Below are 23,274 nucleotides of genomic sequence, written 5' to 3'. Positions count from 1 at the left end.
AATATCTATGGTTGGTTAGAAGGTGGGTTTGTTTGTTTAATAATAATAAAAATACATATAGATATCCACAAGTGCCTTTAGAATAATATACATAAATTTATATACACTAAAATATATAATTTAAAATTATTTTGGGAATGATAGAACAAGCTAATTTCAAAGACAAACTCCTCTGCATAAGTCTACAACATATCAAAGTATTCAGTGAGATATGTCATTATTTGCATGTATGCATTGATTGTACCCATAGATTATGCCCATAGGGTATGACAGTTAAACAATCAATCAGGGGTTGGAAATTAAAAATTAGGGTGCAGGTCAGTGATGACAACAAAGTGTACAAAAAGCCTAAAAAGGAGTAAATGCAAATTTTTTCATAAATTTTTCAATAAGGAACAGAGGGCAAATCTCTCACATATCAATGAGTGCTGTCCGATTCAAATTTAAGCTCAATGATAGGTTAGGTTAGTTTAGGTTAGGTTGAAAAGAGGGTGCAGATATTAATCCGCCCTAAGCTAGTAATCGGCTTGTTGTGCGCTCTTAGAACTATAAAGTAACCTCTAAAAAGAAAATTTTAAGTTAGGAATTCCGTGCAACTTATAAAGTCCTGAATTGTTTTCAATACCACTCTCCTAAGTTGGTTAATGTCTGGTATTGTGTCTCCACCTAAGTGCCGGTATTTGTTAGACGCAAAGGCCGGGCAATGACAAAGAAAATGCTCCAACGTATCATCATCTTCCCCGCATGCCCTACACATGCTATCACTCGCCGCACCGATTTTACATAAGTGAGCTCGTAGTCCTATGTGTCCCGTTATAATGCCAATAGCTATACTGACCACTTTTTGCTTCCTTTCAGTAATAGCCTGGTCTTCGCACGATTTGAATCCCCCATAGGATTTTCGCCGTCCTACCGACCGTTTCGCTGTTCCACAATGTTGCATGCGCATTGGTCGCCCACTCTCTTTTAACTCGGTCTGCGCCGACTCGAAAGGCAGTCCTCTGGCCTTCGCCGCCAAATCGTCTGCCATTTCATTTTCCCTTACTCCGTTATGGCCCGGCACCCAAACGATGCGGATTTTGCCATTCTCAGAGAAGGTGTTAGTATCCTTCTTACACTGCAAGACTGTTCGTGACCTTACCGTCCTGGTTGTTATTGCCTTTATGGCAATTTTACTGCCGGTAAAGAAGTTCACACTCGAAGTCCTCGCGTTAGCACCACACCACTTCACGCATACCATGATCGCCCGGATCTCCGCCTGCAGTACCGTATTATGGCCAGGCAGTCTAAAACAGATCTCAGTCCCTGGGTTCTCAATGTAAACCCCCAAGCCTACTCTGTCCTTTAGCTTTGATCCATCAGTGTAACATGATCTTCCAGATGGCAATACTAGGGTTCCGATGGCAGCAGTGCCTCGCACACGACATCACGGTTAAAGGTATCCGATCGGAAACCTCTTCCATTCCTTCCAGGTTTCCTATCGTCGCCTAAATTATACCGCGATAGTATGAGCTGCTCCAATCCTCAATCCATTCTCCCATCGCCTTGAGTTTCATAGCCATTTCATTATGCACTTATCGCAAATTGCTGTGGCATGTGGAAAGAATGTGTAATAGCTGTCAAATGTGATACCAGGTATTTTGGAACAATTGACGGTCGGGACCGTTTATTTTACATTCAGCTCATTATTCACCTCACGCGTATTTATAGTGAAAAATGTGGCTGAAGATTTGGTGGCAGACATGTTAAAATCTCTTGCAACGAAATAAGAGGCTACATCGTTGAGCTAGACGTTTAGGGGGTGAAATAGAGTATAGGTAGAGGTTCAGCAGTGCCGGAGATATCACCCCGCCCTATTTGACTCTACGGGATTTCTACTTCTTTTTTACTTCTACAAACGACTAGCTACCATACAGATAATTCGTGAGACAGCTTGATATGACCGGTCGCCACTCATACGCAGAATTTAAAAGCTCAACATCGAAGCCCGTAGAGTTAAAGAGGGAATTCCCCAGGATGTGTTTTATCCCCGCTCTTATTTAACCTCTACCTCTCTGTGCACTTCTAGCGTGGAGAACATAAAATATCTTCTCACGAAATCGTCTGCCACACTATTCACCACCTGGGCGAAAGATTTTGCAATAGAGCCTAGTCATATTCAATGGTCAAAGAATTCCGACAGCAAATTCTGTGGCCTTCGACAGCCTCTTCTCATCGCCAGTGCACGCTACTGCAGTCTGTGATAAAACAAGAAACAAAATCCTCAAATCATTGACAGGCATCACTTAGGTTATGGACAAACTGACATTAAAAACTCCGTAGGAAACGACCATATGGCCCCCCGGATAGCTGTGAGCACCACACAAGCTGAAACATTGAGGTCCGATCTGTGTGGTGTTCATTGTTGTCACAAGAAGCTTAGCTGCGAGCTAACGGACGCGCCCACAGGTTGCGGATAGAGGAATACTCCATACGGAGTAGCTGCAACAGCAGTCGCGGCCAACCATCGATATCGAGCGGAATCTCCGTGAGAAGCCGGGCGGCCCTCCTCTTGCACAAATACTGAGTGCCTATGATGCTCGATATGACAAGGCGGGTTAGCGGCGCCTTTATATAACCAAATAGCCCTGTTCCCGCGGCGATCAGTTCATTGGAATGGAACGAGCTTGCTTACCTTCAGGAGCTTGATGAGGATCGCCACCTCCACATGAAAATGTAGCTAAAACAACAATAACAAAAACCGCAGGAATGAGCCGTAAGCAATGAAAAAAACCTACAGACCTTCCAAAACGCAGCCCTAAGGACCATCACGGGCTGCCTACAGATGGCAAAATCGAAAATTAAAGGTAATAGTGAGCATATCTTTAACCAGTATGTACTGAGGAGCCAACAGGAGAATCACCCGAATTTCAAACATACTGAGCTAGATGTTTTTAGATGCGAATCTTTGAATGGATCAGTCCGTATACTTACGGCGACCGTGGCTACAACAACAACAACAACACCCTTCTCTGAACACTTTTAGGGTTCTTGATGAATGAAAAATGGCCAGATGGAATCCGCTTTTTAAACAACGAAATAATTGGAACCGGGGACAAAGATTTCCCTTCTCTCGCCCCAGTAGCTATGATGCCAGGGGCACTACTTTTCCCAAGACCTATGGGAACAATTCCATGAGAAGTAGCATGGATTTTTGAAGTGCGTAACACGATACTTTGCACGTCATTACCGCCCACATTAGCAAAGTCTCAAAGATCCTACCAGTGCGAAGACATAACTACATGCTTTCTAAGCAATACCTTTCGGGCTGTTATCGCAGAAACCATCCAAATCGTCATCTTGTTGATAGATACCCACCGCCCTGAAGCCTTAAAGTAAATCTACACGATCTAGAGCGAGAGGTTCAGCGCTACAAGAGAGAACCTCTAGATCAAGCGGCATATCAAGCGGGTCTGAACAACTTTCATGCAGACACGGTAACAGACGCGGTAATTGGCTACCGGGTGAATGTAGTCCTTGGAGAACGACCGCCACCCATTGCACCTGAAGAAATCGACCCCGGCAAACCAAAGTGGTTCTGGCTCAATTACGTTCCGGCAGATGCAGCCGCCTCAATTCCCACAGAGCTAGGATTCATGCCGACGTGCGAGAAGTATCTCCCGATTGTAACCAGGGACCGCACGATACACGTCACCTGTTTAACTGCCCGGCCAGACCCACTCGACTCAGACCCAGATCCCTGTGGACGCACCCCATCTTAGTCGCAGAGTTCCTGGGTCTTGACACTCAACAGAATCAAGCAGACGAAAGATAGAACACAATAAACTGCTACAACAACAACAACAACAACATTAGCGAAGTTCTCGACCAGATCCTGACGGTGCCATGCAATATTACGATTCTCTCGCCAAGAAATGCAGTGAAGATCAAATATAGTACTGCTAATTGTTTGAAATAATACAGTGGTTCAAAAGGTAACCTCTCAATCAAGGCGTTTTTAAATATCATTTACGAGGATATGGTAGTGAGTGAATGCCGATCTCGGGAATCCTTCCTTGAAAAAATTCTTTCGGTATCCAATTACATGACCATATTAAGAAGTAGGAGACAAAAAAGCGGATTATCAGAAAAGGGTAAAAAACAGGCAAGACTTCAAAAAAGGGTAAATATGCCTCTGTAGTCGCATCAACAGTAAGGCTGGGTAGCGATAAATAGCGAAGGCATGAATAGTCTTTTCGGGCAAGTCTTCAAAAAGTATAAAAATGCCCTTTTAGTTCCACCAACGGTAAGGCTGGGTGGAGGCAAATAGCAAAGGCGTGAATAGTTTTCTCGGAGATCATTCGCACATTGCACCTGGCGTAGGAGGACTATGTGGCATTGGCGACGCGACGGACTATGTGTCCGGCTCTTTCTTCGATGACAATCTGTAGGTTTTCTTCCTGGGAAGGGAGCTTTGTATACACGGATAAGTTGGATGGGGAACCGGATGTTTTTATTGATTTCCTTGGAATTAGGGGGTCACATAGACTTCTCGAAGGATGCAATATCTTTTGGGCCAAAGTTTTGCAATCGTCAGGGCCTTGGATGTGATCCAGAAGCGGCGGACCTTTCAGATTTCAATATTTATGTGGACAGTCAGGCGGGCAAAAGGCTCTGGCTGCAGGGCATGTGAAGCCGAGGCTTACCGGGAGATGCAAGAAGCGTCTTGGACGTTTGGGGCTGCTCTCAAATGGAGCCGGGCCATCCACGGGTAGAGGGAAACGAGGGGCTGACCAGGTTTGGTATAGCTCTAGTCGGTGAGAAATTTTTCAGTCGCTATGCCGATTTTTCGTTTATCTCTCTCTCTTATTTCATTTCTTTCTAAAACTTACTCAACGGATCAGAGGTCTCCAAGTGAAGCGGTACTACGGTTGCCAGGCGCGTGTCCATAACCTATCCCTATCCCAACATAATCATGCTGAAAACATTCGCTGAGTTTGCTGATAACAGACCTTATATCCCGATTGACTTTTTTGTGTTTTTAATTCCTGGTTCATTGTTTCCAATTTTTGAAGTGTATATCGGACCCACGCACAGTTTCCAAAAGCACAGACAAAGATGATATGCATACAATTAAGACACTTGTAGATATTTCCCACAAGGTGGACCGTCAAACATTTTACACGGAACCACATTCTAAACTTTGATCTTATACTCCCTCTTTTGATCATTTTTTTTTTTAATTTTACCAGATCACATTTGATTTTAAAAATTTTGTTCATTATTTCATAATTTTACTATTGTATAATTTTTAATCTCTGCACATGCATAGGTACATACATATTTAAAATTTCAATAGGTTTTAGGTTATGATGGTACCTTGGAGGAATGTACTCACCTTTAAGATTTGATTTTTACGAAAACTCAGTTCATCATCAGCCGTGGCTGAGAAATCATGTTTGGCAACTGCTTCCATTGTTCTGTGTTGTGTTTGTTTTGTTGTTGTTTTTGTTGCTTATGGTTTTGCGTGGTGGTTTCTTCTGGTGGCTATTCCTGTTCCTCGAGAACCGACGATTGCTCTTGTTGATACTGTTTTTGTGCTTTAATCCTTTGTTTACGATGATGACGATGATATTTTATTCCCTGCTCACTACAATTCCCCGGCTTTGGCAACTACAGGGGCTAGCTGGACTGGCTGGATGTCTGAATGTATAATGGATTTTTTTAGAGTACGAGTATTTGTGTAAGTAAGAGGGGGTGTATGGGTGTGTGTTTGTGTGAGTAAGTGAACAAACGAACGAATGCCAATGAAGAAGCTGCTGTTACAAGCCTGGGCAGCAGAACCTTTCTTTGTTGTTTTGTGATGTTTTATTTTTATTATTTTTTTTTATCAAAAAAATTCCCTTTTACTTATTTTAGTATTTGTTTACTTTGTTATCAACTTCGTTGTTGTTGGTATTGTTGATATATGTATGTATTTATTTAAAATATTTTAGCACTATCGTGTATTTCTTAATATCTTGCATGCACACAATTATTTCCCCTAAGAAGAAAACAAAATGAAACACTTAAGAAATTTATTAAAAAATCTTCAAGGCTTTTTGCAAAGGTTTTATTTTTTTTTTTTTTTGTACACATATCATCACACAGCACTTTCTACATAGAAGGTGTATTGTAATTTTTAAATCTTTTTTGATTTATTTTTATCAAAATTATGTGAGCACTGTGCTACTTTGGATTTTTTTTAGTATTGCTACACTTGTTGTTGTTGCTTTCTTTATATTTTTTTAACACTAGGTTGGACGGCGGGCGACACATTTGCTTTTCTTTATGGCTCGCTTTTTTCTGTGTTTAGCGGGCGAGGTGTATTTGAAGTACGGCCAACCATCGACAACGTTATTTTATCAATTGTAACGTGATGGTGGCGTTTTTTTTGTTTTTTTTTTTTGCTGCTGCTGACGGTGATGAAATGACACCAATCACTTTAGGCAACAGACATTGGGAACACCACAATTTAAAAAAATAATTTTTTTCGAATTTGTTTGTTCGACAAAATAAATAAATAAAAAAAATGAAAACGACATAAAAACCGACAAAACACCAACAATATACGTGCTCCCCTCCGCGAGTATGTGTTTTGACTATGCGAATATGAACGAAATAATCGGCATCTCGCCCTGTATGTTATGTATTGAGTCTTGGGTAGTCTGGTGTGCCGCTGCTCTTATTGCCGTTTGTTGGGCTCTTTTTACTGTTGCCAATTCCCCACAAACTCCCCTTTACTCCAACCATTGGCTCTGAGAGAGCGAACATTGACAGCAGAGCATATGACGGCGATGATTGTTTGTAAATCGCACACCAGAAATACCTGCACAGCATTGCCAGGTGGTACTAAAGAAAACGCAAAAAATGCAGTCAAAATGTCTGAGAGGACAAAGGTAGGTGTTTTACGAGTTGTAAATTAAATTGAAATAAGTGGTTTCGGTTCATGTATGAATTTTGAAGATTATTGTTATAATTCCATATCATTATAAAGTTTTAAAAGTTCTCCAAATTCTCTTCCAAAGTCAGATATAAAAACTTAGGGCAGTTTAGGATGAAGATAACCCTTGTGGGTTGAAAAGGTAATTTTTACTCCAGTTACCATAACTGGAGGTATTCTCACTCTGTTATTCCGTTTGTAACATGTAAAATTTTGGTTTTATATCCAATGTGTAAAATACGTACCTACTTATGTATGTACATATACTCTTGACTCGGCGGTCAACTCAATCTAGCCCAATCCAACAGGTGAAATCATGCTAAATTTTGAAGAAATAAAGCTATGCACTCGAAATTGGGGGTATTTTGCTGGGCGTCTTACATAAATGTTTCGCCCCTAAAGCAGCAAATCTTATCGATCGCCCTTAAAACCATAAATCTTTTTGGCTTTAAGGCTGTAGCTGTGTTCACTATTGGCGAGATAAATTTTGTTCGGTTATCGATTTTGCAGCAAAAAAATTGCTGATTTCATTCGTTAGAACATTCCCGCAAAACTTATGAAATAATTAACATAGTACCAGCCATTAGCTGGAACTTTGCACGATGACTTCTTGTATAGGTTAGAGTAATGTGGCCACTTTTACTTTTGTTTTGATTTTGCAAAAATTCTAAATGTCGAATGCTTGTTTTATAAAAGTTTAAAATAACGTCTAACTTTATCCGACATTCGGGACATAAGCAACAAAATAGTGTTATAATGATAACTGACAACAATAAAACACTTTTCAAAGAGATACTAAGTAATACAACAATGTGTATTTCTAAAACCAATATGACCTTGGAATTTTGCCATGTGTTAATCTATTCACATTTCTATGTGAAAACAAAGATCCACGACAATCTCCAAAGCTGAGCAAGGTTGTTCCGGTCCATGGGACAGATCGCCGCGGAATCGTTATGGCCATTGGTTATCTTAAGGTCCCAATAACTCGCCTTGCAATATCGAATAATACAAGCACTCAGAATTTAACCAAGAACCAAAGCCGTGTCGGCGTCTTATTGAAACTCTCCACTTGATATCTGATTGCCTGCGACTATAATTGTAGAGCTACTATACAGAAAAAAATAAAATCAATTTTTAATTGAAAAGACAAAAAATATCAATAACGATAGTAATTGAAAAATATCCGGATTCAATTAAAAAATGATTGATTCAATTAATTTCTTAATTAAAAACGTTTCTATTTTCAATTAATTTTTAAATTTCGAAATATTTTTTTTCTGTGTAAGCTCAGAGTTCCAATCAGTGTAGTGCTCATAGTCTTCTCCTGGGTACACTACATCCAGAGTAACCAATGGCTAGCACGTTCTTGCGGCGATCGGAACGGAACGAGCTTGTTCACCTATTAGAGTGTGGCGAGGATCGCCACCTCCACACGAAAATATGTGGCTACTACTACAACAACAAACGATATTAAGACGATTGGAAAAGGGGATAGTTTTGAAGATAGGCTTTTAGGTTCTCCAGACTAAACCCCAAAAACAAATGGTTTTGCCAACTGACTTCTATGGAAGACGGACTTTCGCATTTAATGTTAGCGAAAGGTGTGAAAAAAAAATCGCCAAATTAGGAAGAATTTAAGAGCCTTATTGCAATAGAGCGCTAATACGTAAATTTTTTAAGACATTAAATGAGAACATCATCACCAAGAAATAATTTGAACTTCGCGTTTTATCAACTTCTGACATATCTATTGTAAAATTTTATGTATCTGGCAATGCTGTTAGCGTGACGTCGTTGTTTGGTTTGCTCATTTTTTTTCTGATGGTGGTGTTCTCAAGTATTTTCCCCCACAACATTCGTGCCGCAATGTCGTTGTTGTTGCTGGTGCTAGTGCTGCTGCAGCTGTTTTTCTTTTGGGGTGCTGCTTGTTGTTGCTGGGTTCTTGTGTGCTGTGTGCGTTTTGTCGGCATTCGCCGAAATTGTTGTGATGATGAAGTTGTTGTTGTTGCTTCTTTCGTAGACTTTTGTTGCTGTGCGCTCGGTTACCTTGTTGTTGTTCTTTGGGTGTGTGTTGGCAGTTTCTCGCGTTTTTGTGTGTGTGTATCCAATTCTATGTTTATACTTTTGTTTTGTTGCTTCTTTTTTCCCCCATCTAGAAGCGGCCAGCAGCAGCATCTTTCACTACTCATCATCATCATCACCACCATCCCATCAAATCGACAATGATGATAATGTTAATGACGTTGGGATAGTTTCGAGTCTTTGATAATAAAAATGATAATGTGGAAATAATTCTAAAGATGTGAAAATTATACGAGTTTTGGGCGACTTTTGATCAAACAGAAATTCTCAAATCATTGGTTGTCTTATGGGGTACTCTGGGCTATACCAATGGCTGGTTGGCTGGTGTCGAGCCCCCGCAAAGCAGACATGTATGTATTTGTATTAGAATTTTCTTTTTTAATAATCTTTTCCCCGCTTTATTGCTGGAGCGCTCACATAATTTGATAAAAATAACTCAAAAATTTGTCGGCATTTAGATGTCATTTTCTGCGGGTGGGGGAGACCTACGAATTTCACTTATTTCTTTATATCTTGCGATTTTTTACAATACACAAATGAATAACTCTGTTTAACACTTTTATATCTCCCCCATGAAATTTTTATTTTGCACTGCACCACTTTGTTTATAATAAAAGAAAATATTTTTTAGTTATTACCCGACGAGTTTATAAAAATTAAAGTATAGCAGAATCACGTAGCCGAGCAATATGAATGTAGACGTTGGAATAAGAAGATTCAAAGGCGGCCAAACACCCAAAATACAAGGAGTTTGGGCGGCGTAAGGTCTCTTTCGCTATGCTAATGCTATGCGTAAACGTATCGTATATGTGGCGTAACTCCTCTTTATATAGATATATCGTTCAGATTTGTTTATTTGGCAGCAGAGTTGCTTTTAGAAACAAAAAAGAATCTAATAAGATAATCAACAAAATCATTTGAATTTAAAAACGAGGATCAGAATAAAAGAAAAATGCCTTAATTTCGAATGTGGAAATAAAATTGGGTAATTTGGTTTGTGAGATATTTAATTTAATTAATTACCAACTGTTATTATCTACCTTTTGAATTTTTATTTACCTCCGTTGTGATGAGATTTTAGACCCCGACCAACAGGGACGACATCCATTTCCAGATAGAAAATCCACATCATTAACTTTAATTGGAAATTTCCCAACAGGACAGAAGTAGGAAATCATTTCATCAGCTGATAAAATATTGCAGTTTCAGAATTGTATCCAAATACACTCTTATGTCAAATGGTTTGTTTAGATTTTAAAGTTTTTTCAACATTTTGTGTATTTTTTTACATTTTTATGTTTTAATTCATAACTTATAAGTTTGTACGTCATCACAAATCTTCCAATTTTTCGGCTGCTGTACGTGACAATGCAAATAAAAACTAGAATGTCAATTTGTTCAGTGTACAGAAGTTTGACAGATGAGTGGGAATTTCAACCCCCTCATCCGCACAGGGTTGTATCATTGATTTCGTTGTTGTTGGGCCAGTGACGCTACTTTCTATAATTGTGCAATGCTTAATACCGTCAAATCTGGCCGGCTGTTAACAGCTGCGTTAACCGTTATATAATTCAGCCATGAAGCTTGATTTTAATTTTCTATCATTCGTTTTATTTCGAGCTTGTGCAAAATGGTAGCAATGTTGATGGTTTGAAAATATGACCCCATGACGCATCAAGGCCAAATTGTTCGAAAATTAAGAGGCTATCGAATTCTTTTAATCAAACCTAGCTTTAAATATCTGAAAATGTTTAGAAATGCGGATCAAACACCCGAAAATGTTCAGAGTTTCGGATCAAACAACTGAAGATTTTCCAATTTTTCTGTTCATATTCGTATGGCTTTTTTAGAGTTTTGTCCGAAATTGATATAAAAATCTTTCAGAACATCAAAAATATCTGGCTAATTTCAAAAATGTACACCGGTTTACACCGCCAATACCACTTGTGTAAAGGTTTCGTATATAATTCGGAATCAGAATCGGAAACTTGTGCAAAGATTCTGACCGAATTCGGAAAAAACTCGGCAAACATTGTTTCCTGGGTTGACACTGCCTCTTTCAAACAGTTTTAAAAGTGGTGAAGTTCTGTTTTTTCCACTTGATGCTGCCAAACCACAAGGTGATTCCCTCTGGTTGGCTATAATCAATATTTTAATATTTAAATTTTTTAATATTTTAATTTTAAAATTATAAATGCACTGTACTTGGATGTGATTTGGTAGGTGGCGCTAGTGTGAATTGCTAACGCTGAAGGCTAGGTTTTCTTCTCAGGGAGAAGCCGCTAGCAACTAGCATAATTTGCTGTATAAAAATGTCTACTGCATTTATTTGTATATGATGGGGGTATGGTTTAATGCACGTATGTAAGGTTTCGTTGCCAATGATCTTTTTTTTTGTTTTTTTTTTGTTTGGTGTGCACATTTTATCTACCTTTTTCTTTTTATAGCATGTGCATTTTTTTAAGCAAAGTTATAAAACACAACATCTACAACTGTTACATTTGCCTACCTCTATTGTGAATTGTTGCCTTTTTATGAAGTGCTGCCAAATCACAATATAATTCACCTTGGTATTTAGTGTATCTCCATTTAGGACTGTTTTGACTATGTTGTCAATATTTTGTTGTTTTCGTAATATGGTCCACCGTTGGGCGTAGTTCTTAACTCCGTTTTCGTTTATTTTAGTGTCTGGCCATGGTTTTCCATGTACGATTATTTTTTTTTTTACTTTTTTTGTTTAGTGTGCACATTTTATTTACCTTTTTCTTTTTATAGCATGTGCAAAGTGATAAAACACGACAGCTACAACTGTTACATTTGCTTCCTATTTGCCAAGAGGAAATACTCTATTGTGAATTGTTGCTTTTTTATGAAGTGCTGCCAAATCACAATACAATTCACCTTGGTGGTAATATTTGGTGTATCTATATTTAGGACTGTTATTGACTATGTCGTCAACATGTTGTTTTATTAATATGGTTCCGAAGCCGCCGTTGGGTGTTTTCGTTTATTTTAGTGTCTTTTAAGTTTTTCATTTCAAATGTAAGCCATAAATATTTTGTGGTTAAAGTGAATTTTATGTGGTGTATTTGAGATTTCCAACATTGTATTTGCAAATGAATTATGGTGTGGTAACTTTGACGTTTCTGTCTAAGAATATATTTATGCCAATCGTTGTAATGACATTATATCTAAGCCATTCTACCACTTCTTCAATTGCAAGGATCTCCGCTTGATATACACTACAGTGGTCGGGTAACCTCCTTGATATGACCACACCTAGTTCTTCAGAGTACATCCCAAAGCCTATCTGGTCGTCTAGTATGGAATCAACCGTTTAGAAGTCTATGTAACTTCTATTACCAACGATATCGTAGTTGCAAGCGGTTCTATCAGAAATAGTGGTACAGAACTTGTATGAAAAAACGGCTCAGACAATGTGTAATCCACACCGCCTGGAACAACAGGCATTATATCAAGGATAACTGTGACCGCAGGTGCCAAAACCAAACAAAGACCAAAAACAAAGCTCCCTTAGCCTCACAGCAGTGCTCGCAGCATTTTTGTCTAGCAACAATGTCCAGAGGCATTAACATCAAATTTGGTGCCCCAGATGGTGTCGTCCACAGTACGGCTGCGATGCACAAACAAGCCATCCTTTTGATCCGGCTAAGTATTGAACAGACCACTAGGTCCACCAGACCACTAGGTTCGGCTTTCTCCTCAAGTCTTCGTCAAAAGCCTCTGCTGACCAGTTGAGGTCTCATTGGTAGACAACATGCTACGGCCTAATACCACCAACGCTGCTGTTCTTTGTCCTACTCTTTCAACTACTCCATTCTAAGACTACTCCCGTGCTCAAGATCTGCCGCTCCACTGGAAACAGACTCAGCTCATCAACCGCCTGGTGGATAACACATTGTAACTATTCTAGAGTGACTTAAAATTTTTTCCCCAAAATATCTACTGTTACGAGTTACAGACTATTCTTGCGGGACATGTAAGGCTTTAGCTTGAGCTCATTTTTAACACCTCAAATATTGATCTAGGACCCCATAAAGTATATATTCTTGATCGTCTCGACATTCTGAGTCGAACTAGCCATGTCCGTCCGTCTTTCGAAAATACGATAGTGGTCGAACCCTTAGAGCAAGCCATTTGAAATTTGGCACAGATACTCAATAGTGATGTAGGTCGTTGCAAATGGGCCATATCGGCTCAGATTTGGATATAGCTCCCATATAAACCGATCTCCCGATTTGACTTCTTGAGCCCTGGAAGCCTCAATTTTCATCCGATTTGGCTGAAATTTGGCACATCGTGTTTTGTTATGATTTCCAACAACAGTTTCAAGTGCGGCTCGAATCGGTCTATAACCTCATATAAACCGATCTCCCAATTTGGCTTCTTGCAAGCCGCATTTTTTTGTCCTATTTGGTTGATATTGAGCATGTCGTGTTTTGTTATGACTTCTAACTACCGTACCAAGTACGGTTTAAATCGGTCGAGAACCTGATATAGCTCCCATACAAAACGATTTCCCGATTTGACTTTTTGAACCCCTGAAAACCGCAATTTTAATCCGATTTGGCTGAAACTTGGCACATAGTGTTTGTTATGATTTCCAACAACAATGCCAAGTGCGGCTCGAATCGGTCTATAACCTCATATAGCTCTCATATAACACGATCTCCTGATTTGACTTCTGCAGCCCCTGGAAGCCTCAATTTTCATCCGATTTGGCTGATGTCATAATTGTGTTCTGTTATGACTCCCATCAACTGTGCTAAGTACGGTCTAAATCGGCCAAGATCCTGATATAGCGCCAATATAAACCGATCTCCCGATACGACTTCCTGAGCCCCTGGACGCCCCAACTTTCATCCGATTGTGCCAAGTACTGTCCAAATCGATCTATAACCAGATATAGCTCCCTTATTTTAGCAGAATCCATGGTGTTGGGTTCCCAAGATTCAGCACGGCCGAACTTAGCACGCTTTAACTTGTTCAATATACGTTACATTCCTTCACGGGAAATTTGCAGATCCTTGGGGAACCCCCTGTTTCGCTTTATGGTGTTTCGACTTCTCGTCCCTAAATTCTACAAATGACTGGCGACTCCACATGTAATTCGCGACACGGCGTTTCAAGCCTGGCTGGAGAGACATGTTGGCGAATAATGCCAAATAATTTGCCAGGGCTCATTTGTCGAATGCTTTCCATAGGTTCAGTGCCACGAGGCGAATAGAAATTCTACAACCACGCTCGGGAGAAGAAATCCCTTAATCGTCAAGGCTACTGATGAGAGAAGTGAGTTTGGTCTGTACGACTACAGGTAGCCAAGACGATTAAGAGATTTCTTCCCCCGAGCCTGGTTGGAGAATTTCTATTCGTCTCATAGCATTGGACCTATCGAAAGCATTCGACAAGTTCAGCCCGAGCTTCAGCAAAGCACCCGAGTAAGAGGGAGTCGGGATCACTCTGTGCATCTTCCAGACATCGAATACTATAAGAGTGTTTAAAAACAAGTTGAAGATTCGTAAGATACTCGACTCCAGCTAGATCCAGTTCCTTCAGCATCAGTGCTTCCGATACAGGTTCCGTCGGGGCCTTGGATGACTTGGCGCCACAGATGACATTCGTATCTTGGTCCACGGTAAATTATGATGGTTGTCCATCGGCTCGGAGACAACGTATGGGATGCCCAATAAATTGACGGTTGAACAACCTGGCGCATCTCTTTGGGTCATTCGGGTGTGACTTCAGAGTAGACCATAGCTTGCCAAAACCTCACCTTAGTTACATTGCACCAAGTGTTCCAGCCACACATTTCGCTACCCTGTTGAATTCCAGACTCAGTTCGCTGATTCTGTGGTTAGTGGAGTTCGTGCACCGAATCCAATCACGCTCGCCTGCTAGGACCACTACCTGCGCCGGATGTCTCGCCAACTGCTGCACATCCTAATAATCAGAGTACATGTATAATTAAAATGATTTCATTTGGTTATTGGATTTACGTTTAGCTTAGACCAATGGGGTTTTGTTTCTACTTCGAATACAAAAGCAAAACAACAAAAACCCTTTAAAAAGCCAAGGCAAAATGTGCTGTGCATTGGACAGTATATAGTGATTGCAATTTAGGCCTTACCAGGTGCATGGTCGGACCGCTTTGCCACTAGAACTAGAAAGTAGATAGGTTAGGTTAGTTTAGGTTGAAAAAATGGTGCAGATATTAATCTGCCCCATGCCACTATGGACGTACAAACTAAAAAACTAATCTCTAAAAAGAAAATTTTAAGTTAGGAATTCCTTACAAAATCCTTACTTGTTTTTAATACCACTCTCCTAAGTTGGTTCATGTCTGATATTGTGTCTCCACCTAAGTGCCGGTATCTGTTAAACGAGAAAGACGGGCAATGAAAAAGGAAATGCTCCAACGTCTCATCATCTTCCCCGCATGCTCTACACATGCTATCACTTGCCGCACCGATTTTACATAAGTGAACTCGTAGTCCTATGTGTCTCGTTATGATACCAATAGCTATACTGACCTCCTTCTTGCTTTCTTTCAGTAATACTCTCGTCTTCTCACGATTTGGATCCCCCATAGGATTTTTGCCGTCCTACCGACCATTTCGCATGCGCAATGTTGCATGCGCATTCGTCGCCCACTCCCTTAACTCGGACTGCGTCGACCCGAAAGACTTCGGGTTAACCAAGTTTATTGACGGTAATCCTCTGGCCTTCACCGCCAAATCGTCTGGCCTTCACCGTCAAACAATGCGGGTTTTGCCATCCTCAGAGAAGGCGTTAATCTCCTTTTTACACTGCAAGACTGTTCGTGATCCTACCGTTCTGGTTGTTATTGCTTTTAAGGCAATTTTACTGTCGGTAAAGATGTTCACCTTTGACGTCCTCGCGTAAGCACCACACCACTTCACGCATTCCGTGATCGCCCAGATCTCCGCCTGCAGGACCGTATTATGGTCAGGCAGTCTAAAACAGATTTCAGTCCTTGGGTTCTCAATGTAAACCCCCAGGCCCACTCTGTCCTCTAGCTTTGATCCATCCGTGTAACATGATCTTCCAGATGGCAATACTGGGGTCGCGTCAATCCAAGACTGTACCGATGGCAGCAGTGCCTCGCACTCGCCTTCAAGGTTCATCTCAGGTATCCGATCGGACAACTCTTCCCTTGCTTCCGGGTTTCCTATCGTCGCCTCGACGAAGTATGGTATGGGAGCAGCTCGCTCCCATCCTCAATCCATTCTCCCATCGTCTTAAACTTTATAGCCACAGTGGCTGCCTCACACTTAACCTGTATGTCAATGGGTCGGATATCTAGAATAGTCTCCAGTGCCCTAGTGGGCGTGGTCCCCATCGCTCCTTCGTTGTGCACAGGATCGCTTTCTTGATCTGCTTGTGAGCTTAGCAAAGCCATCGCTCAATTCTGCCGTCATCCCGACGCCCTCATCTCTCGAATCGGCTGTGATGACTTAAAGGCTGGGGACGAACTGCGCATCCCTCTGGTTTATCCGTCTCTTCCTCATTCATTAGTCTGACGACTAGTTGTGCTCTTGAAGCATTACTCTCGACTACAGATGCCAAGGCACCCACACCTATAGGAGGGGAGGACAAGACGCTACGATCTGACGCCACCACTGCAGATGTTGAGTCTTTGGAGTCCATTTCTAGCCTACTCCAAAGGCTTTAACATTTTTTTCGTAATAGGTAGTACCTATTCCGTGATACGGATATATTTTTATACCCACCACCGAATGGGGGTATATTCATTTTGTCATTCTGTTTGCAACACATCGAAATATCCATTTCCGACCCTATAAAGTATATATATTCTTGATCAGCGTAAAAATCTAAGACGACCTAGACAGGTCCGTCCGTCTGTCCGTCTGTCTGTTGAAATCACGCTACAGTCATTAAAAATAGAGATATTGAGCTGAAATTTTGCACATATTCTTTTTTTTGTCCATAAGCAAGTTAAGTTCGACTATATCTTGATATAGCTCCCATATAGACCGATCCGCCGATTTAGGGTCTTAGGCCCATAAAAGCCACATTTATTATCCGATTTTGCTGAAATTTGGGGCAGTGAGTTGTGTTAGGCCCTTCGACATCCTTCGTCAATTTGGCCCAGATCGGTCCAGATTTGGATATAGCTGCCATATAGACCGATCCTCCGGTTTAGGGTCTGAGGCCCACAAAAGCCACATTTATTATCCGATTTCGCTGACATTTGGGATAGTAAGTTGTGTTAGGCCTTTCGACTTCCTTCGTTAATTTGGCCCAGATCGGTTCAGATTTGGATATAGCTGCCATATAGACCGATCCTCCGGTTAAGGGTCTTAGGCCCACAAAAGCCACATTTATTATCCGATTTTGATGAAATTTGGGACAGTGAAATGTGTTAGACCCTTCGAAATCCTTCGTCAATTTGGTTCAGATCGGTTCAGATTTGGATATAGCTGCCATATAGACCGATTTCTTGATTTATGGTTTTGGGCCCATAAAATGATCATTTATTGTCCGATGTCGCCGAAATTTGGAACAGTGAGTTAAGTTAAGCCCCTTGACATACTTCTGCAATATCGCACAGATCGGTCCAGATTTGGATATAGCTGCCATATAGACCGATATCTAAGTTTTAGGTTTTGGGGCCATTAAAGACGCATTTATTGTCCGATGTCGCTGAAATTTGAGACAGTGAGTTTGGTTAGGCTCTTTGACGTCCTTCTTCAATTTTGCCCAGATCGGTCCAGATTTGGATATAGCTGCCATGTAGACCGATATCTCGATTTAAAGCCTTGGCCCCATAAAAGGCGCTTTTATAATCCCATTTCACTGAAATTTGACACAGTGACTTATGATAGGCTTTTCGACATCCGTGTCGTGTATAGTTCAGATCGGTTTATTTTTAGATATAGCTAGTGTACTTATTAGTATTTGGTCCAAATCGGAACATATTTTGATATAACTGATATGGGACATAAGGTATGAAATTTTCACCGAATTTTGATGAAAGGTGGTTTACATATATACCCGAGGTGGTGGGTATCCAAAGTTCGGCCCGGCCGAACTTAACGCCTTTTTAATTGTTTTTCTTTGAGGAGCGAAATAAAAACGCGTTCGCTTCACTCAACGGCTACAATAGAAAGTAGATAAGAAAATTAGGACTACATATCAATCACAATTCTCCCATTCAAAAATTTTTACAAAATTTACATGTTCTTAAAAGAGTTTTGTAAAACATTTTTTTTTTCATTCCCATTCGATTTGAGTCAATCTCATTTTTGGCAAACGCAAATGCAAAGGCCGGAAGTCTCAATTACTACAGAGCATTTCGCTTTTATTTTAAAATTATCTGTAAGTCAAAATGAAATGGAAAAAGATGTCTTTATATTTCGACGACTTGGACGAAGTTTGAAGGAACAGTGGGTATGACAAACAAATTAACACCTTTTCAATTATTTGCCAAAAACGGAAGTTATTGAAATATCATTGAAAAAAAAAACAACAACAAAAAGGAGGTAAACAAAAGGAAAAACAAATACCCCCAAAACAATTACTAAGGACAATTACTTAGAGAGCAAATTATCAGTCATGGTCCTATGTTTCCTGCGGTTTTGCTCTTTAAGAGAGAGAACTCCCAAGGAAGTTAACTAATATATCACTGAAAGGGCAACACAAATGGCACGAGGGAGGTAGAGGGAGAGCAAATTATCAGTCATGGTCCTATGTTTCCTGCGGTTTTGCTCTTTAAGAGAGAGAACTCCCAAGGAAGTTAACTAATATATCACTGAAAGGGCAACACAAATGGCACGAGGGAGGTAGAGGGATATTAAAGGAAACTGAAAGTGAAGCGGAAGACAGTAAACATAGAGAGTTGTACAAACACACGGCTCAACACCACACCATGCCACATCACATCTCAGAGAGCAGTAGCCACAGGAGCACGAGCTAGTCATTGTGTTTGCTGATATACGAATTCCACGAACTGGAGGTCATTATCCTTTGTAAAAGATATATGAAATTTAGAAATTTTTTAGTGTATTTTTAGTTTGTTTTCCTTTTTAGTTGTTTTTGTGTTAAGCGGCTTGTAGTCGAGCATAAAAATGGGTAATTTATAGAGAAAATATTGTCGTGTAGAAAAACCAACAAAAGAAAATCCTGCAGGAAGTCAATGGCTGAGAGGGAGGAAGGATATATATTTCAAATACGCTGCCATCAGGACATCAGCCATCGAGTGTTAAAGTGTTCGTTTAGAGGCATTAGAAGCGGCGGCGGCGGCGATGGTGGCGTTAGTGGTGGTGGGTACTTTGAGTCTTTTAGACTAGACATCCCTTGCGGAGGAGTTTAGAGTTTTTCATTTTTCCAAAAGAAAAACACCATCTGCTATTTTTGAACTGCATTCGATACCAGCTAATACAGGCTAATAATGTGACGAGTGGCCATGACAAATTTACATTTTTACAATCCATTCTCCCCAAAACTGACATATGCGTAAAATGCTTTTTAATTTAACCCAAATATTCCATACATGTGCTAGCAAACTTAGAATGGGCCATCACCATGTCATAGGAGTCGTGTGCTGATCTTTAATGTTTGATAAAAGCACGGAGTTACTTTGGTGAGATACCCTACACCATTTGAGGGGTATTAGCGTTTTGAGCCTTATTTGTACCTATGGCCATATAATGACCAGGACAAGAAGATCAAGCATACGACTATTGTACCACACATGTCATACAAATTATGATAGAAAATTTAATGAATTGGGCCAAAAATATGGACAGTAACGAAATCCTTCCTTTGGTACCGCAATTTTCCATCAAGTGACCCATGGTGTCGGGAGTGCCCTAAAGTTACTCAATCTACGAATTACTTCAATAGAGAGATAGGGAGAAAACGAATCAGTAAGGAAAGGCAAAAGTCGGGCGGAGCCGACTATATAATACCCTACACCACTGAGTCCGCGTACTACTTAAAATGCATGAAACCCATGTTAAAATATAGTCAGATTTTAATTTGACATACTGAATAGAACCTTGTAAGATTTTCTTACGAAAGGGCCTAAATTGTAGCTATTAGAGCCTAAAAGGCCATACCATTTGAAAGATATATATGGGAGCTACATATATCTAAATCTGAACAGACTTTGATAAAATTTAGCACACGTAATAAGAAATCAAATGGAACACCTCTCGCGAAATTTTATAAAGATTAAACCAAAATTGTGGCTCCTAAAGCCTTAAGAGGGCATATCTGATGGAAGATATATATGGGAGCTATATCTAAATCTGGACCAATTTATATGAAATTTTCCACATTTATTGGGATAACAAAAAAAAAAAACAGCAAAAATGCGTTAAGTTCGGCCGGCCCGAACATTGGATACCCACCACCTCGGGTATATATGCCAACCACCCTTCGTCAAAATCCGGTGAAAATTCATACATCAAGCCCCTAGCAGCTATTATATCGAAATATGTTCCGATTTGGACAAAATACTAATAAGTACAAGTCATTGTTCAATTGTGTAAGCAAAATATTGGTCTTTTTTAGTATCTATATCTAAAAATCAACCGATGTAAACCATATAAGACACGGATGTCGAAAAGTCTAACATAAGTCACTATACCAAATTTCAGTGAAATCGGATTATTAATGCGACTTTTATGGGGCCAAGACTTTAAATAGAGATATAAGTCTATATGGCTCTGGAACGAGTTGGGCCAAATTGAAGAAGCATATCGAAGGGCCTAACGCAACTCACTGTCCCAAATTTCGGTGACATCGAACAATAAATGCGCCTTTCGTATGGACCCAAAACCTTAAATCAAGAGATCGGTCTATATGGCATCAATATCCATATCTTGATCGATCTAGACCAAATTGCAGAAATATGTCGAGGGGCTTAACTAAACTCACTGTCCCAAATTTCGGCGACATCGGATAATAAATGCACCTTATATGGGCCCAAAACCTTAAATCAAGAGATCGGTCTATATGGCAGCTATATCCAAATCTGGACCGATCTGAGCCAAATTGACAAAGGATATCGAAGGGCCCAACACAACTCACTGTCCTCAATTTTGTCAAAATCGGACAATAAATGCGCCTTTTATATGCGCAATACCTTAAATCGAGAGATCAGTCTATATGGCAGCTATATCTAAATCTGAACCGAGCTGGGCCAAATTGAAGAAGGATGTCGGGTGGCCTAACACAACTCACTGTCTCAATTTTCAACAAAATTGGATAATAAATGTGGGTTTTATGGGCATAAGACCCTAATTCGGCGGATCGGTCTATATGGGGGCTATATGAAGATAAAGTCCGATATAGCCCATCTTCGAACTTAACCTGCTTATGGACAAAAAAAGAAGCTGTGCAAAGTCTCAGCTCAATATCTTTATTTTTAAACACTATAGAGTGATTTCAACAGACAGACGGACGGACATGGCTAGAATGTCTTAGATTTTTAAGCTGATCAAGAATATATGTACTTTACAGGGTCGGAAATAGATATTTCGATGTGTTGAACGGATATTTCGATGTGAAACGGAATGACAAAATGAATATACCCCCATCATTCGGTGGTGGGTATAAAAACACATCATGCAAGCTTTTGTAAAGATGGGACCAATATTGTGACTTCTATAGCCTTAAAAGTCCATATCGGATGGAAGATGTATATGGAAGCTTTATCTAAATCTGAACCGCTTTTTATGAAATTTAGTCCAACATCAAATACAACAACTCATGCAAAATTTTGTAAAGAGTTGACTAAAATTGTGGCTTCTACAGCCTAAATAGGACATATCGGATAAAAGATATATATGGGAGCTTTATCTAAAACTGAACAGATTTTTATGAAATTTTGCACACATATTGGAACATCAAATCGAACATCTCATCCATAATTTTGTAAAGGTCGGGGAAAATTGTGGCTTCTAAAGCCTTAATAGGCCATATCGGATGAAATATATATATGGGGCTATATCTAAATCTGGACAATTTTTTTTCAAAGTCAATAGCGTTCGTCCTTGGACCAAAAAAGTGACTTCTGCAAAATTTTGTGATAATCGGATAATAGGAAGAAGAAGGCTTCATTCAGTGAGATAGGTCATTTACCCATTTACCTACCATCGGCTTGTTTATACAATCTGGTTAAAAATGTGGTTGGGTTGATAAAAGTCGCTGATTTTACCAAATTCCGTTATGGCCGTACATATTGGACTCTTCAACTACAGCTAATAACCTCCGGTTTGTGATGAGTTGATTCAAGTCTAGTATGTTAGACTAGTTAACAGATCCTCAGAATCTGTTAACCGCAAAAAATTGGTAATTTGCCCAGGAAATGCTCCAACTTTTCATCGTATTCCCCATATCCTCCACACATGCTGTCACTTCCTGCATCTACTCAGCATAAGCGTGTTCGTTGTCCTATATATTTCGTAATGAAATGTCCCCTAAATATTTTTCTCGTCTTATCGAGATCGGGATTTTGCGCCACTTTATGTGTGTGCGTGTTCGTTGTCCCATATATTTCGTAATGAAATGTCCCCTAAATATTTTTCTCGTCTTATCGAGATCGGGATTTTGCGCCACTTTATGTGTTTATGTGTAAGGTATTTTTATATCCCCTAGTTTGGTAGCCAGTTTCCGTTGATCCAAGACTTAGGTATCATACCCGAACCATCTACCAATTCATGTATTTTATTGTCGCCTCGATTATGCCATGTTGGTATGACTTGCTTCTATTCACTCTCCCATCGTATTAAGTCCTATAAACGCTGTTACTGCCTTATACTTGACCTAGTCGGAATATTCTCCCGCCCGTGCTTTTCCTCCCTCATGGGCAGGCCGCTAAAAAGATCTCCCACAAAGTGGTGTGTTAGGTATCTTCAGCAGGAGTAATACGCGGTGGTGATCTATTGTATATGGGTATGTAATGTTTGATTAGGTTAAAGCGAACGCGCCTAGCAACCACGGTTGCCAACGGCTTTACTCGACTACCTCTGGTCCATTGTATTCATCCTAGAAAGAAATGAAATAAGAGAGAGAAAGATGAAAGAAGTGATGGAATAACTCCAGCACGCAGACACGTACATGCGCCAACGCACAGTGGGCCAAATGGCAAAAAAATTGGAAATAAGTCTACAACTTTTTATCTGTTGATTTTAGCCATACAAAATGTTCTAGACATT

At 40.0% G+C, this 23,274-nt stretch overlaps 1 protein-coding gene across 6 annotated transcripts in view; it reads right to left on the bottom strand.

Moving 5' to 3' along the window:
- The window catches only part of LOC106088371 (growth factor receptor-bound protein 2), a 53,145-nt gene extending 43,404 nt beyond the window's left edge, over positions 1-9,741 (bottom strand). Inside the window, exons 1-2 of one of the 6 annotated variants that reach the window (XM_013253859.2) lie at positions 9,685-9,741; positions 5,378-6,022 (exon numbers count right to left, since the gene is read on the bottom strand). In XM_013253859.2, coding sequence (XP_013109313.1) covers positions 5,378-5,455 — 78 coding nt within the window. In that variant the 5' untranslated portion in view covers positions 5,456-6,022; positions 9,685-9,741. The other 5 variants (XM_013253864.2, XM_013253861.2, XM_059369179.1 and 2 more) reach the window with 5 other exon arrangements.
- Positions 9,742-23,274: the final 13,533 nt, after the last annotated feature.

This window comes from Stomoxys calcitrans, chromosome 5 (genome assembly GCF_963082655.1).
Source record: "Stomoxys calcitrans chromosome 5, idStoCalc2.1, whole genome shotgun sequence".
Classification (NCBI taxonomy): Eukaryota; Metazoa; Arthropoda; class Insecta; order Diptera; family Muscidae; genus Stomoxys; species Stomoxys calcitrans.
The sequence above is the reverse complement of the archived record's forward strand: the minus strand, read 5'-3'. Positions and strand labels throughout refer to the sequence as shown.